This window comes from Dioscorea cayenensis, chromosome 12 (genome assembly GCF_009730915.1).
Source record: "Dioscorea cayenensis subsp. rotundata cultivar TDr96_F1 chromosome 12, TDr96_F1_v2_PseudoChromosome.rev07_lg8_w22 25.fasta, whole genome shotgun sequence".
In the NCBI taxonomy this organism is placed as follows: domain Eukaryota; kingdom Viridiplantae; phylum Streptophyta; class Magnoliopsida; order Dioscoreales; family Dioscoreaceae; genus Dioscorea; species Dioscorea cayenensis.
The window spans coordinates 18,592,545-18,608,917 of NC_052482.1; the positions used below are offsets into that span (position 1 = coordinate 18,592,545).

At 32.3% G+C, this 16,373-nt stretch overlaps 2 protein-coding genes and 1 non-coding gene across 5 annotated transcripts; 1 reads left to right on the forward strand and 2 right to left on the reverse strand.

Moving 5' to 3' along the window:
- Positions 1 to 26: 26 nt before the first annotated feature.
- Positions 27 to 6,280, reverse strand: LOC120273590 (RING finger and transmembrane domain-containing protein 2). 3 transcript variants are annotated; one of them, XM_039280249.1, is made up of 8 exons: positions 5,460 to 6,278; positions 5,140 to 5,216; positions 3,644 to 3,812; positions 2,570 to 2,658; positions 2,040 to 2,204; positions 1,807 to 1,884; positions 685 to 788; positions 27 to 450 (listed from the first exon to the last, which is right to left on the reverse strand). In XM_039280249.1, the coding sequence occupies exons 1-8, from the start codon at positions 6,091 to 6,093 to the stop codon at positions 345 to 347; spliced, it is 1,422 nt and encodes a 473-aa protein (XP_039136183.1). In that variant the 5' UTR covers positions 6,094 to 6,278; the 3' UTR covers positions 27 to 344. The 3 variants fall into 3 exon arrangements, with proteins under 3 accessions (XP_039136183.1, XP_039136182.1, XP_039136184.1); XM_039280248.1 differs by having other exon boundaries at positions 5,140 to 5,225; XM_039280250.1 differs by lacking the exons at positions 27 to 450; positions 685 to 788 and adding an exon at positions 1,330 to 1,686 and having other exon boundaries at positions 5,140 to 5,225; positions 5,460 to 6,280.
- A 6,384-nt stretch (positions 6,281 to 12,664) lies between these two features.
- On the forward strand, positions 12,665 to 12,825 carry LOC120274378. The gene has a single exon (XR_005540901.1). It is a non-coding gene; the product is annotated as a U1 spliceosomal RNA (small nuclear RNA).
- A 594-nt stretch (positions 12,826 to 13,419) lies between these two features.
- LOC120273592 (hydroxyacylglutathione hydrolase cytoplasmic) lies at positions 13,420 to 16,320 on the reverse strand. Its single transcript, XM_039280253.1, has 7 exons — positions 16,164 to 16,320; positions 15,954 to 16,076; positions 15,701 to 15,862; positions 14,603 to 14,681; positions 14,383 to 14,496; positions 13,780 to 13,956; positions 13,420 to 13,714 (listed from the first exon to the last, which is right to left on the reverse strand). Exons 1-7 carry the CDS (start codon positions 16,208 to 16,210, stop codon positions 13,640 to 13,642), a joined length of 777 nt encoding a protein of 258 aa, XP_039136187.1. The 5' UTR covers positions 16,211 to 16,320; the 3' UTR covers positions 13,420 to 13,639.
- Positions 16,321 to 16,373: the final 53 nt, after the last annotated feature.

Genomic DNA, 16,373 nt, shown 5'->3' on the forward strand with positions numbered 1-16,373 from the left:
AACAGCATTATCAAATACAACAGAAATTTCTCTCTGCAATGGTTTTATACATTTCTTATTAAGAAATAACAATATCCCGTCCTGGCAATTCATATATTTTTATATACTGTAACATATATATATACGTCAACTAAAGTCCTCTTGTTACAACTGTTTCTCTTTTTTTCCCAATTCTAAAAATTCACCTTCAGGACTGAGTACAGGAATATGGACAGATCAGTCCTCTACAAGGTCGAAGCACTTACAGAGGAAAACAATAAATGATCAGCGAGATGCAACAATATGACCAAGGCACAAGATATATCCGCGGTTTGGCATAATCTGCCACAGTTCATGAGAGCCATCTAAAATAGCTGGAAAAAAAGACTCGTTGAACCATCACCGAATGATCGAAGATCTGCAGGTTTAACCAATGCCCGGCACAGCGGGCATGTTCGCTCTCTCTCAAACCTGTCAGAATAAATTAATGAGTGCCCAATGTAGAGATTCCGAATACATCAACAGATGAATGCATTTATCTTCCCAAAAATGAAGAGTGGATCATGTCTGATGAGTTAAATGGGGAGGTCACTATGATTGCTATTGTTATCTTAGTAGTGTGCGGTGGAAATTTCGACTCAAATACTATGTAAAACAGTAAAACAAAAAGAACACACAAGAGCTTAGAGGAACCAGATGTGTTACCACTCAGATACACAGTCTTCGCAGAATATATGCTTGCAACGAAGTAAAATAGGGGCATGCATCTTTTCTTGGCAGATTGCACATAAGTCTCCAGCTGCAACAACCTGCATCAAAATGGGTGATACTTGAGCACACAACAGAATGGAACATGCATAGAAATTTCAGAGGAAACTTAAATTTAGATGATTGTACCATGAATTATTCCTTAAATTACATTCTGTAAAATAGCTCAAACTAGATAACTAAAAGAAAGGATGGAGTAGAATGAAAAGACTAAATAAAACCAGTATAATGTAGGCAGACAAAAAAGAAGAGTAACAGTAGCCCCGAGCAAGGCAGGACAGGCTTAGCTTGAAATTGAATAGCTCAAATTTGAAAAAGCTTGCTTGAGCTCGCCTTGATTTAGCTCAAAATTAAAATGAATAAATATATTTTTGAGAATCCAGATATGATTTTGTTTAATTAAAACTAAAACCTCATTTATAGCTTGACTGTTGTTTTTAAACATAAACAATGCAAATTATATAATATTTTCAACACAACAACATTCTATAATAATATTTATATAATATATATAATTATAATATATTTATATTCTTCAAGCTATTGAGTTAAGCCAGCTCAGCTTGAGCTAGATTTGCCGAGCTTGAGCTGCTCACGAATAGCTTGATCAAGTGACAACCCTATTTACAAAGAAAATACTGCCAAGGAAAACAATAAGATGATATTATTGTTTCACATTCAGCAGGTAGAGCATTAATGTGGTTCTCACTTGCAATAGGCATTCCATTCTTTTAAAAGGATTCAACACACCAAAGGGCATAGCTCAAACCTGTGATCAGTCAAGAGCAGTTTGGAATGAAAGACAAAAGATTTTATCCAACTTTAAGCTATAGATTTAATCTAATTTTAAAGACCTGAATAAGATTCATATTATAAACCATCTCTGGCTTTCCACCTCTCAGATCATAACCATTACACCAAGGATATCTCTAGTTGTTCCTATAAAAGCAGCTGCTTCTAATTAATACACCTCAAAATACTTTATTATGATAGAGCTATTTATCAGAACAAAGAAAAGTGCTTGTCTGACAAATGGAAGCACAGAGAAACCAAAATTACCTGCTCAGTGGTTGCATGAGATCCATAATGCACATCTTTACGTGACAATGCCTTTAGTGCAGTGACAAATGATTGAACCTGGAAATTGCAGGTTTTGGCATAAGGACACCAACTATTAAGGTAAAATGATTATGACAGATAAGAAATTTTACCTCATTCCCCTGCAAACAGAATTGGGATCTCATGAAGACATGAAATAAAAAAGCCAAAAGATGTCAACAGAATAACCATACCTTTTCAACAACTGATGTCAGCTTAAACGTCAAGTACAATCCCGTAGTCAAAGATGAAAAGAGGCTCCCATATTCCTTGTTGAGGAAGAACCGATACCAAACAGGCGTAGGTAATAATGCACGGTACAGTAACAGAAGATATTCCACAAGTGTCAGCATTTGGCCCTACATATGGAATGGGGAATATATGTGAATTTGAGGATCAAAGACTATAACATACCCCATTCTGGACGGCATATTCACATTGAAATACAATCCTAAATTGGTACTAACATTAAAGTTTCAAGGGATAACTTCTGAACAAAGTACATGTACTTCACAAATATAGAAATAGAACAAGAAATAGAACACTACATCAAGATGGCAAATAAATATTGAAAGTTGATAATAGAACTGTAGGTGAATTTGCACAAGTAAAAAATCATTTGTGGTGTGCCTGTGTTAAAATGAGTTCAACTGCTCAACAATTTGAATTCATTTCTAAAAGAATAATATAACAAAGAAACTAGATATGAAGAAAGAAGTTATACCTGCTTTCGGTAATTTCTACCCCTGCTATTTTTATAGTACATAAGCAGCACACACTTGACAACCATAGCTGCCTGGCGCACCATTGTATCTGGAGGACATTATTAATCAGGAATTGCTTGAATTGAGGCAATTGGTTGTTAATGAGAAATCAAAATGGGTAACTCAAGCACCAAAACTGAATTTATTAAACATTATATTTGACATGCCAAAAATAAATCCTTAAAGCTCAAATCATATACATTAAGTGCCCAAATGAAAAGGACGAGCTGTGACGTTCTGAATTAGATGGGAACTTAGCAAAACATGAAAAGAAGGTAAGAAATATGCTCAGCAAAGAAGCCAGCATGTGAAATAATAAGAAAACCTGGCTTCTATTAAGCCTAGCACTTGGTTTGTTAGGCTCAAGCATAGTGGCCATGGAAGATAATCAGTCTTACCATAGATTAATTCTGCACTTGGAAAAAGTCAAATGCCATGACGCACACACCACAATTTTAACTTAATAGAGTGTATTGAAAAATAAAATATTTGGCATAATCTCAAACTAAGCATTTAAGTGATAACCACATCATCCAAATTTATAAAGTGCTTTATTATCTTTTTAGTTAATGACTTGATACTGACATAATATGTCCAATCCATCCTGAGAAGGAGAATAAATGCTAACCAAGAGATTAAACACAAAGAAAGAACAATTCCGCAACAAAGATAGATTAAACACATAAGGGCAACCTTGTTGACATTGAAAGGTAAAGTAGAAAAAGAAAGATTACCAGAGACAAAAAAATGAAAACAAATTAGGGAAGACAGGACTTTCCTAAATTGAACCTATCAGTTAAATTTCTTCATGAGAGCACCTTAAGCATAGAACACAGGAATGAAATCATATACGGAGAATAACACAGCAGCAAAAGACCATTATTAAATAAAAATGAATGCAGAAGCATATCATCAAATTACAACCTAATCGCATGACCCAATCCTATCAAGGCCTAAATTAAGAAAATTGAGCAGAAAAGCAAATTTCAGGGAAAAATAAGTGTAAAAAGGTGTTCAAGGCATGAAGAACATACCATTAACCATAATGATAAAAATGGCATGCCAAAACGGAGGTATTTCCTTTGGAGGAAGTAAAACCAATGGATATAAAAGATCATCATTCTTATACCACCAATAAACTCCAAACACATGAATCATGAAAAGAAGTGTGATCCCAGCAAGAACAGAAATTTTTCTCTCCCCCTGCAATAACCAACAATCAGTTATTATTTAATATCCATCAAGGAAAAGTTAATGCATATTTAAAAGCCTATCGGCCAGAGAAGAAAAACAGTCATGCCATAAAAAAAAATTCAGGATCTGAACAAAAACACATGCACAAAATCTGATTCAAGATTTTTCAAAATCAAGAACAAATAAAAGTGACAATCATATGAAACCGCTTTCTCAATTGTTTTCTGGCATAAGTCATTTAATGAAGAATTACTATAGCAAAATAAGTACATCAGAAACTTTGTACTCACTACACCATCCACTACATATGCCTCCAGAGCATAAAATCCAGATTAATCTGAAAGGGAACAAGGTAAAACAAAGGAGAGTAAACTTCTTAAGAGTATCCTTGTCCTAGTTTGTGGTTGGAATAAGCAGAAATATATTAAAATAAGGATGTTGAAATATGAATTATATTAGTGGAAAATATATACCAAATTAATCCAGTAAATTAGTACTAATTAAAAATAAATAGTTCTCAATGACAATTATAGTATTTCAATTAAATATTGATACTTACTACTACCTAATTGTTTCTAATATTAAATGATGAATAGATTTATTTGAATAATTAAATTCATAAAAAAAAGGTCATCTTCATTTCAAGTTATTCCATTTGCTAGAGAACTTGAAATAATTGGGACAGACCAAGTTATTCCCCAACTAAACACACCCCATGTGCCACATCATCCTTCAGCACTTGTTACTCTATATAAGATTTTATGGACAGTTGCCTCAACAAGAACAAACTAGCATCTAGTACAGCCATTTGGTATGCAACCGTAAGACACACCCACTTAAGAAGACAAGGTTCACAACTTCAGGTTCTTAGCTATATGTTCTTCTCTCGAGTCATTACATCACAGAAGAAAACCACCGCTTTGAAAAATTGGGAATATAGAACCATACCATAAAAACGGGAATTACTTGCCAAGGATGCCAAATAGAATAAGTTGGACTTCTTCCTCTAGCACAATAACATGCACCACATCACTCTAAAACAGTTAACAAGTAATAAAAAAAAAAAAAAAAGTAGATTTTCTCATTATCACTATGATAATGGCATATAAAATCGTAGCCTTTCGCAGTGTGTAATTTCAATTTGAAGTCACACCGACTGATTAAGATTTAAGAAGTAAATTATAACTCATAAAATTAAAACTAGAAAAGAAATGTCATTTTCCTTTAAGAAAATGTCATACAGTTGTACACAGAAATAGGTTGCGGATATATTTGTTTCAATCATAAAACCAAAGAATTAATTGATAATGTAAGAAGAGAAAAAGAGACATCAAACCTTCAAAGCAGTCTGTTTCCGCAAAATTTCATTTGACTTGAACATCACCGCTGCAATCCAAATGGTACCAATGAAACCTGCCAACCCTTACCAAAAAAACACCAGATAAATAATTTGAAATATGTAGGAAAAAGAAAGAAGAGAGAGAGAGCATACGCATAACCACATTAACATGTTTATACAACAAGATTGTGAGAAAAACTATATAGCAGGGACTAATATGACCGCAGGTAGTAAATTCAAAAGAACAAATTCATTAACTATATTACTAGTGATCTAAATTTCACAAAGTACATCCATGGAGAGTTTCAACAACACACCTTGCAAATGCTGCCGTATAAAAACCACCAACAAGAGCAACGAGAATGGCAATATCTGCTCGACCCACCTTGCCACTTGCTGTATATCGTATCTCTGGTACGAAGACCCGCCTCCATTCCCTCCGGCCGCACCTGCCTCACCTTCCACATTCATTCCATTCCCAATTCCAGAACTTGAAGAGGACATCGGTACAGAATTAGATGAATTCACAGCCTCCCCGACCCCACCTTGGCTCCCATCATCTCCCACCTGCCTCTCCGACGCCATCCCAGCGTGCTCCACAGCAACCCCTTCTCTTCCCCCACCGACCGCCATCGGCTGCAAAGACCCCGACCCCGGACCAATCCCCATTTGATCCCCAGCACCAATAATCCTAATCGACACCTCACCACGGCCACTGCTCGGCACCCCGGAATCATCCGGCCGGCCAGGGCCGGCCACTCCTCCACCAACCAAGCTCTCCGTCTCCGAATGACTCGATCTGGGTCTCAGAATCCCGGAATACTCCAAAAGCGCCGAGAGCGGCGCCTGTATGAAATTTGACGCCGAGAACTGCACATCATACCGCCGGGACACGCCGGAACCAGCCGCCGGCGTTCGGTAAGGATCGGAGTTCCCTCCAGACGATTCCATAGTCAAAAAATTCCTTATCTCAGCGCCAACAAAAGCAAAAACAACACGAGAACAGCAGGAATTGGTAAGAAATTGGAAGGATGGAGGAAGAGGATGAGAGAAATGGAAACCCTAGAATTGAGAAGAAGAGGAGGAAACGCAGGTGTGTTATATTATTCCGAGTTGGAGTGCGCGTGAGATTTTATACAGTGCTGGAGATTATTACTTATCCTCCACGGTATAGCTGACCATTTTAGATAAGAAAAGAAGATATAGGGGTACTTTCGTCAATTTCTCCATACCAGAAATGTAATTTTTGGCTACTGCATACGTTCATAGATTAGAAATTTATAAGCTTTGATAATATTGTTAAATAAATAGTATCAATGTACTTGTAAATAGTATCATAGTAAAAAAATAAGATGTAAAGTGTTTTTATCTGAACCGTTCAATTAATTTCTGTATAGTGACTCAATAAATCCGAACCATTCAACTCTATTACTACTAACAACTTTGTGTATAAAAGCCAATAATTAATTAACCCTCATTGTACACCATGATTAATGCTATGCTCAACTATAAAATGCTCGTAATTGATGTTTTCTCATATATATATATATATATATACACACACATGAAGACTCATCATTTACGGATGTTCAGAGTAGCTACTATTTAATGGCTATGATTTTTCATGAACAATACTCCCTCCCTTCTTTTTTATTTATCGTGAATAACCGAATCTCACATATCAAAAAAATTGGTTATTTCACATAATTTAATAAAAAATTAGTTATCTTTCCAAAATTACCCATAATTTATATCTTTCACATTTCTCTCTCATATTAAATTTCAAAAAGAATATTGAACTTTGGAAAAAAATAAATAAATGCTTCTTAATGTTCAAAAATGACAGATAAAAAAGAACATGGGTTTATGACAGATAAAAAGGAACAAATGGAGTATTAAACAATGTCAAGCAGTAGTATACAATAATTATGAATATTAAATTTACACAGTATCTATATAAAACAATAGTTGTTAAATCATTTTCGAACATCTGTAAACAAACATCCTTAGTGAACAGTCATATGCGTATGTATGTAGATGACTGTTGGTTTTTACAAAATAGATAAAACCTGCGCATCATCATGAATTGATTTTTCAATTTTTGAGTACTCACCTACCCATCTCATAAACACGGGAATAGACAATGAAAGTGATATACCGGGAAAATCTCATATTATGTTTAAGGGCCTAAAAAATGCAAAATCATCGTTTAGGTTGTTGATAAACTAATCATGAGATATTTTTGTTTTATCATTTTGTAAAATGTTAGAAATGGTACGAGTTATTTTATGCATTTCCCTTAAAAGCCTCCGATTGGGTCCAAAACCCTGTAAAGATAATAATTGTTTTTGGTTTTTTTATTATGATTTCTAACTTCTAATATTTTTATTTTTTTCCCCGACTGATTATTAGGAAATGGTTGTGTGTATATATTTTTTCTAGTTCTTTTTATTTGTCCATGTAATTAAGAAAGTTGGTTAAAGTTAATTGGTATTTTAAAATTTTTAAAAAAATATATATTAAATTTTTAAAAATATACTTATTTGAAATATTATTTAATAAAATATGTAATTGAATATGATTTATCAGAAATTATAAAAATAAATAAAATATAAAAATAAATTTTAAAAAAATAATATTTAATACTTCATAAATTTTTTAAAATAAACAAATAAAAAAACTCTAAAATAAAACAAATAAAAAGGACCGAAAATAGTATATTATAAAACGGATAATCAACCAGAGTTTTTTCTAAATAGTAGAGGTTTAGGTATTATAATAAGTACATTCAAATTCGAACTCTTTCGGAAAAAATTCAGTTGATAGAGCTTTCATTACATAGCCCGGATACTAGAGCCAATGGATTGTAAAAAACCGGTGCATTAAAATACTTAATATATATATATATTATAAAATGATGACATTACACATCACATGTACCCACGCATAATCTTACTTTTAAGATTCTAAAAATATAGATTACTATTTATATACTTCTATTCTAGTAATTATAAATCATTGCAATAAGTCATTACATCATTTTATTTTAATAATCTTTTTTAACCATTGTTTGGATATTTTGAAATTTATATTTTCTCATATATTTTTTTAAGAGCAATAGGATAATTAGGTATATAAATAAATAACAAAAAAATTATGTGAAAATTTTAATATAATCTACTGAGTTATGCATATGAAATGTTAAATATTTATATATTAAAAAACATATAAAAGTTATTGTATTACTTAAGAACTCTTATTTTTATTATCTGAATTGAGAGGGAAATAAAATATCAACTCTCATTTTGTAAAGATGATTACTCACGTCAGAAATATCATAAACTCAAATGTGATGTTTTGATCTCAAAATTATAAAAGAATTAGCAGTTTTAACTCTATTCAAAAATAAATTTTAATTTTTAGATTAATATAAATTAATTTTTTAAAAAAATTATGAATAAAATCTAGGGAAAACTTGAATGACGAGAAGAGCAATTATACATTAAAATAAAAAAAAATATTGATGGAAGAGTGGAAAGTTCATACTTCATAGTGAGGTGGGAAAGAAGGTTAGAGTGAAGTGGTGGGAGAATTAGTGGGATAATGGTTTTGATGGAAGAGTGGAAAGTTTATGTGAACTTTAACTTTTGGATGCATGAGATACTTTTTATAATAAAATTATGGAGTTCCACATTGAACATTGTACTAACTTCATATCATGCTTTTTTTTATTATTTCTATTTGCTAAGTGTGGGGAGGGTGGAGTATGACTTTATTCTTTATAGATTCATTATGATACACTTGATTTTTTTTTTATCCTTATAAAATTTTGGCATGCTAATAAAAAAGTACAAATTTGTGTTATATATTCCAATAATTTGTTATGTTGAAACTATAATTATTTTTTTGGTGTTTAGTTGCAAAAATTTCAACAAAACTGTGGTTTATTAAAGTAAAATATTTGAAAATTTAGTTAGAAATTATTTAATTGCATACTGATTTAAGTATTGTATGATTAAATATATATTTGATGCAAAACAGGTTTTGGTTTAGACATTTATTCTTTTAATTTTTTATTTGATTTTTTTTATTTTTAAATTTTTTTTATTTTGTATTTTCACTAACTATACACTTCTAATTCAAATTTACATTGGTTTACTAGAAAAATATTTTTTGTCACAACAACAATGCAATTATGCAATACAATAATTTTTTGACAAACTTGATATAACAAACTCCAAAAAATAATAAAATCCAAACTAAATCATAAATATATATATATATATATATTTTACATATTCTTTTAATTCTAATCACCATGAAACATTTGATTCTTTGCATATAATTCAATGAATTAAACTACATTAATCAACACCAAGAAGTAGGTCATGATATTTAAACTAGCTTTATATATATATATATAAAAGAAATATCACTAGTGATTCAAGTCTTTGTGTGTCGGTTGGTGGTTCTGGAACGAGGGCCCAATACATTTAATTGATGCTCCCATCATTGATTCCATGTAATTGCGAAAGTTTTACAGACTTAAATGCAATGATTTAATTTCAAAAATAAAAATGCAATGATTTTGATTTTGATTTTGATTTTTGATTTTTATTATTATACTTATTTTTGGATAAAGGCAACAAGCGTCTCAAAATAGCAAATATATATAGAGGTACACCAAATACAATTACTCTCTCTGTTCTTTTTATCTGTCACAAATCAATGTTTTTTTTATCCATCATTTCCTAATATCAAGAAGTATTTATTATTTTTTTTCAAAGTTATCATTAACACTTTATTGAACTCTCTCTTCTTGCAATTAAATATGAGAGAGAAATGTGAAGATATAAATTAGGAGTAATTTTAGAAAGATAATTAATTTTTTATAAAATTTTGTGAAATAGCTAAGTTTCCAGGAACGTAAGATTCAGTTAATCATGACAAATAAAAAAGAATGGAGGAAGTACATACCAATCTCTTAAGAATTTACTATGTGAGCTGGTTAATACGCAAAATAATGGCATCCTGCCACATACGCTCAAAATGATACTCTTTCTTGGTCTTTTTACTTGCCCATTTAAACTGAATTAAGAACGTGGGTTAAAATTTGTTGCTAATTTAAAATTTATAAAAAAAAAATTACGCCAACTTTTCAAGATTATCCTTATTTATAATATGATTTAATAAATTATCACAAAATGTTAAATTATGGCATATTGTACGGATTATGCTATAATTTTGGCCTATTTAAATAGACCCTAAAATGTGTGGTTGAATATGATTTATTGAAAGTTGTAGAAGTAGATTAAATATAAAAAATAAATTTTAAAAAATAATATTTAATCTTTTAAAATTGACAAGTAAAAAGAATTAAAGAAAACCTCAATAATGAGACAAGTTAAAAGGACCGGAGGAAACATATCATGGACTATAATCATATGATAGTAAATCTCCCATACCATGCAATATGTAAAATATAGTACTGAAGCCAAAATATTTCTAGCATTTGGCTGCTCATTCACTATTCTCATGAGAGACTGCACTAACTGTTGTTCTCTTAATGATGTTTTTAGATATTAAAACTTATCTTTGGATACAAAAGACAAAGATGACGAGCTTGTGAACAAATTCATCATCCTATGAATGTCAATAACTAGACAATGATAGAACCTTAACAAGAAAGACATTGCTTGAGATTTAAATCCAACAACCCACTGAGGTGTTGTGGACTTAATTTTCAACTATAGCATGGACTTTATTAAAATAAACTATAAATATATATACATATACAAAGGGGATTTGCATACGTATCTAAATATACAAACGATGGTTTTAACCAAACACGTCAAAATATTTTTATTATTTATTTTGTAATATCTCCACAATCTTTTCATGTGATGTAATCTTCATTTGCATCGAAATCTGAATTGTTAGGTAACCAAATTAAACGGTTGTTTGACAAATGAGTATGTAGCTAAATACAGTGAATGAGTATTTAATTTTAATTTTGAATACTTTAATCATAAAGTTGAACAATTGGGTAACCCAAGTTGAATAGTTCATCATTTTAATCATTGAAGATATGTTCCATTCTTCATAGTTAAAACTTCTTAATCACAATTGAATATTATGCTTGAATTTTGATGGAAATGGCCACTTGAAAAAGGCTAGCTACCTCTTAGATTTTATAGGAAAACAACTCGTGGGGGAAAATTTGAGAGGAAAAAAAAAAATAGAAAACTCTAGAATGTTTTATATAATTCTCTATATATTTTTATTTTTTTAGCAATTGAGTGATTATATATATATATAAAATGAAAAAGAGTCCGTCCTCCGCTAGTGGAAACAGTGTCCCATTATAGAGAGAGATAAACAATAACAGGTAGATTGTGCTGTGTTTTTTTAATTAGTATAGATTTATGTAGATCTAGTAGAAATAAGGGATTCAGATCCATTCAGTTATTGTTACAAACCATAATCTTACAGTTCAGATCAAAATCTGTGCATCTCACTTTTCATTGTGCCACTATTAATAAGCATAGTGCTACTATTCATCAAAGTTTGCAAATCGTTGGATTTTAATCCAACAGCCTGCATCAACGTTCATAGATGTCTAATCTATGAACACATTTATGATACACAACCTCTCTATATATATATTTGTGTGTTTGAAAAAATGGACAAGTAATAAGTGTCAAGAATGTGCTTGCACAGAGCTATATATATCTAATAAACATCAATTGTGTATGTCTTTAGAGTCATTGTTCTTTAAGGATGTTTGATAATAAACGCTAAATTAGCATCCTACTGCTATTACTTGTACATGAAATTGTGCAAAATTACTATTGTTTACTGTGCATGATTACTAGTTTGATATTGTTTAATACTATTTTGTATTATGTATAATATGATAGTAGTCATTGGATACAAATCATTCAACGACACCGTAGAACATTCTTAGATTTCAAATCTAAAAATATCCTTAGAAGATGTGCATATTTGACAATATAGATAAACCATTGTAAGGACAAATTCGCATACTCCATCACTACACGCCCTCTCCTTTCCCGTTACAAGGAGTCAAATTACTGAAGGGCTAAAAGTCCATTAGTGTAGTCATATATCTATATATATATATAGAGAGAAAAGGTTATTTATGGACGTTCACAGACAAGCACGGTGCCATTAATCTTTCTACAGTTTGAGCTAATTCAACGGTTGATAGCATCGTTCGTAGATTTTGATTCTACGAACGTGCATAGATGATCGAACCTCATATATATATATCTTCAAGGTTTTTAGTTACGTTACACATGGGAGAAGGAAGCATAACGAATATTCAAATAAAACTTTTGGCTGACGGTTCCAACCTCCAAGTCTCAATTTCTTTGTCAATCCAAACATTGAATGCACAACGGAATTCAAATTGGAGAACACAATAGTCCCACATCGACGAATGGAAGGAAGTGAGGTGTGGTCCGAGGGTATAAAATGAGAGGCATTCAACCTGGAAAGCATACTTACCTGGACGGAGTCAACGGTTGATCCGGAAGGACCGTTACTTAGGCCAATGGTCCGCATTGCACTTTGCGGATTCGCTGGTTTACCATCTGCCTACGTGGCAGAGTGGACGTCATAATTTGTGCCAGAGGGGGCACGCGCATGCGCGGCCTCTGCCCAATTCCATACCTAAGTTTTATTTATTAATTAGTTAAGTACTTCACTTTGAAAGGATTTGGTATCACTGTGTATTAATTTATTTATGAAGAAAGATAACTATGAAAATAGATGAAATAATTATAAGTAGAGATGATAATTTTAACTGTTTTTGTTTATATGTTTTGTTAATCGAATTTCAGTTTCAATTATCTGTCAGTTTTAAAAGTTATTGTTATTTAATTCCAATAAAAGGGTTTTTATTTGTCTTCAGTTCAAAAATTATTTAATTTTTGTTGAATAGAATGTAATAATAATGTCAAGAATAATAAGAGTAATTTTAAAAAAATAAAAGATAAAAAAAAATGAATTTGTGATAAATAAAAAGAAACAAAAGAGTTTGATTTTGATTTGTAACAGATAAAAATAAAAAAAAAGAGTACATGTTTAATATATATATATATATATATATCGAAAAAATGAAATCCTCAAACCTAAAATAAATCCTTTGTTCAACAAAATCTTTTGTTTAAAACAATATTTGTTTGTTAATATTAGCTACAAAAAAAAAAAATCAAATCAATACAGGCAAACCAAATTCAACATTCAAAAGTGTTATAGGGAGCAATTTGATAATTTTCTTTAGATACTTCTAATGTTATTATCAAATAAGATTGGCAACATAGTCACTGACCTTCATGTTGCAAGTCTGCTTTCCCTCCCATTCTAACTAAAGCAGGAACACAAGTGATTATTGACATGTATCAACAAACAGGGCCACACTTACAACACATTAGATAGTCAATAAAACACAACAGGAGAGGATTTGCATCTATTAGCCTCTCCAATTATCTTTCATCCTCCTCATTTCCATGATTGCTTCAGTTGGTGAGTGACATCCTACTTTAGCCTGCAGCACCAAAAAAAGTATTATCCTGACATTCTCTGAATGATAAAACTAGAAGATGGGAATACCTGTATTTCTGGTAATTCAACACGCATGAAGGGGTTGATTTCAAACTCTTCATCAATGGTAGAAGGAACAGTAGGTAAGTTCGCCTGACGTTGCTGCTGCGCCCATGAAAGCTTCTGTGAGATTTTCTCATTCTCTGGTTCAACAGTCAATGCGAAGCGCAAGTTCTTTTCTGTATACTAGAGAAAAATATATACAATTTATCATTGTTCACAGAAAGCTGGAAGAGAGACAACAAGCATAGCAGTAAAATATCAAATATGGTTCAAATGAAGAGTGTGTGTCAAACTCAAGCAGATAAGTCAATGACGTGATTAGGCGGACATATCAACATAACACGGACACATTTAAACCTTTTCTTCAGGTTTTGCACAAAAAGATTCTTATTTTGATGGTGATTAAAAAATTAGGCATAAGGGAATTTGCCCCACCAAAAATTTTATGTGTAAGTAGGTATATCTACAACTAGAGGTTGTTGCTGAATAACAAATATTAAGCATACCTAGGTTGTGATCATTCAGTAAATAAATAAATCATTTGACATGCAATTTGATGTGATAAGTTATAAAACATAGATGCTATAAATAGGTTAAGAACTACCCAACCTCATGGCCACAGAACACACGAGTTGGCCTTGGCAAGGAACCCAATGTGACACAGAGTGATTCATACATCTGCTCTGGGGTGCCTTCAAAAAACTTCCCACAGCCAGCTATAAACTGAGGTAGAGAACATGGAGAATCGTTTATGAAAAATATCAGAGAATTGTTCATGAAAAATATCTGAACACTGAATGGCAGGGCTAAGGCAGCAAGTTCCACTAACCAATGTGTCCCCAGTAAAAACAGCTGGAATCTCTTCTGATTTGCCGGTCACAAAATAACTTATGTGACCTTTGGTGTGACTGGAAAAAGAAAGGATGGCATTAATTGATCAAAAAAGCAAATCCCTTCCCACATCCACATACCATGTGACAGGTAGTAAAAGGAACAATTATTTCAATAAGAATATCATGTTCTAATCCTAGTCCTACACCATTCAGGTTAGACATTTAAATACACTACTTTGAAAGCCAAGGAAGAAGAAACAAGCATGATTGATCTTCAGAATTACATGATAAGTTTACTGATTCTTTGATATGGAGTAATGTTCTTTCCCAAAGTATTCTTTTCTCAAGCAAATTTGAAAATTAGTAGAAAGTTTCAAGCTAAAAATATATTGCTCAATATTGCCAGCATTTATGGCATTAACACTAATAACAGTAAACAGAACTAGCACAAAAGTCGACAAGAATAGTTTCTACTACCTACAAGGAAATATTTAAATGAGGACGAATAATTTAGAAATAAATCTGGTGTATTTACCAAAAAAGAATAAAAAAAATTTGTTCATGGCAATTACGGCATCGCTCATGGCAAATGGCTTTAAATCTATAACCTTGAAAAGAGCATAGCCAATTATGGCCTATATTGCTCATGGCAAATGGCTTTAAATCTATATAACCCTGAATCTTTCAGAGTGCATAGGTGAATAATGATCAGCATTAATTGATGAAAGTCAACAAGCAGATAGTAAACATCATCGAGCAACAACAGACACAAGCAAGGCTTCTAAAGTTGAAATTAAAATATAACCACATCCTCATCCACCAACCATAACTCCAAAATTTTAAAGTATCAATAAGATACATCCTCAAAATGACAGGAAAAGGTAAAAGGTAGGTCATATCTTGTTGGTAGACTTGTTATTCTAATAACATTTTAGGCTTTTCCAATTGAAACCTTCCCAAATTTCAAGTTTCAAGCATGCATGATTATTATTACTAACAAAAAAAAATTATGCAAGTTAACAAAAGATTTAACAGAGAATCATAAGATAATCCAACAAAATTCTCTAGTAAAAAAAGGAACAAGATTTATATACCAAGGAGTGTGGAGAGCCAGAATGTTCACATCGGCCCCCAAAGAGAACCTGTCCCCATTTTCCACCTTAGTATCACATCCTTCAACATTGTCAAGCGATCCACCGCAAACCTTGATCCCTGGCACCAACTGTTTCATCTTATTGTTCCCACCCGCATGATCCCTATACCCAAAAAAAAAAAAAAAATCAAGAACTCCATATCATCAAACCCTAACCAAATCAAAGAGAACAAGAGTGAACGAAGGAGCTGAACCAGTGACGGTGAGTGGTGAGAACGAGCTTGATATCGGCGCCGGCCTCATCGGCGGCACGAATGACCTTTTCCGGCTCCACGGGATCAACGGCAGCGGCCTCACGGGTTGCTTCATCAACGATCCTGCAATCAAGGATGTGGAAATCAAAGAGGTTAGGGTTCAGCGGAGATCGAAGATGAGAATTCGGAGAATCGAGGATTAGGGTTTACAGATAAGCGTAGTTGTCCTCGAGGCATGGGATGTGATAGATCTTCATCTCTAGCTCTCTCCTTCTTCTCCGAGCTCTCGATCTCTCTCGTGGAGCTTAGGTCGCACGTGTGTTTTGGCCGGGCTTATCAAGGATATGGTTATGCACGTGTGAACTGTCTAATGATCTTGACCGTTGATTAATAGACACATTTCACATTTTATTGGAAATG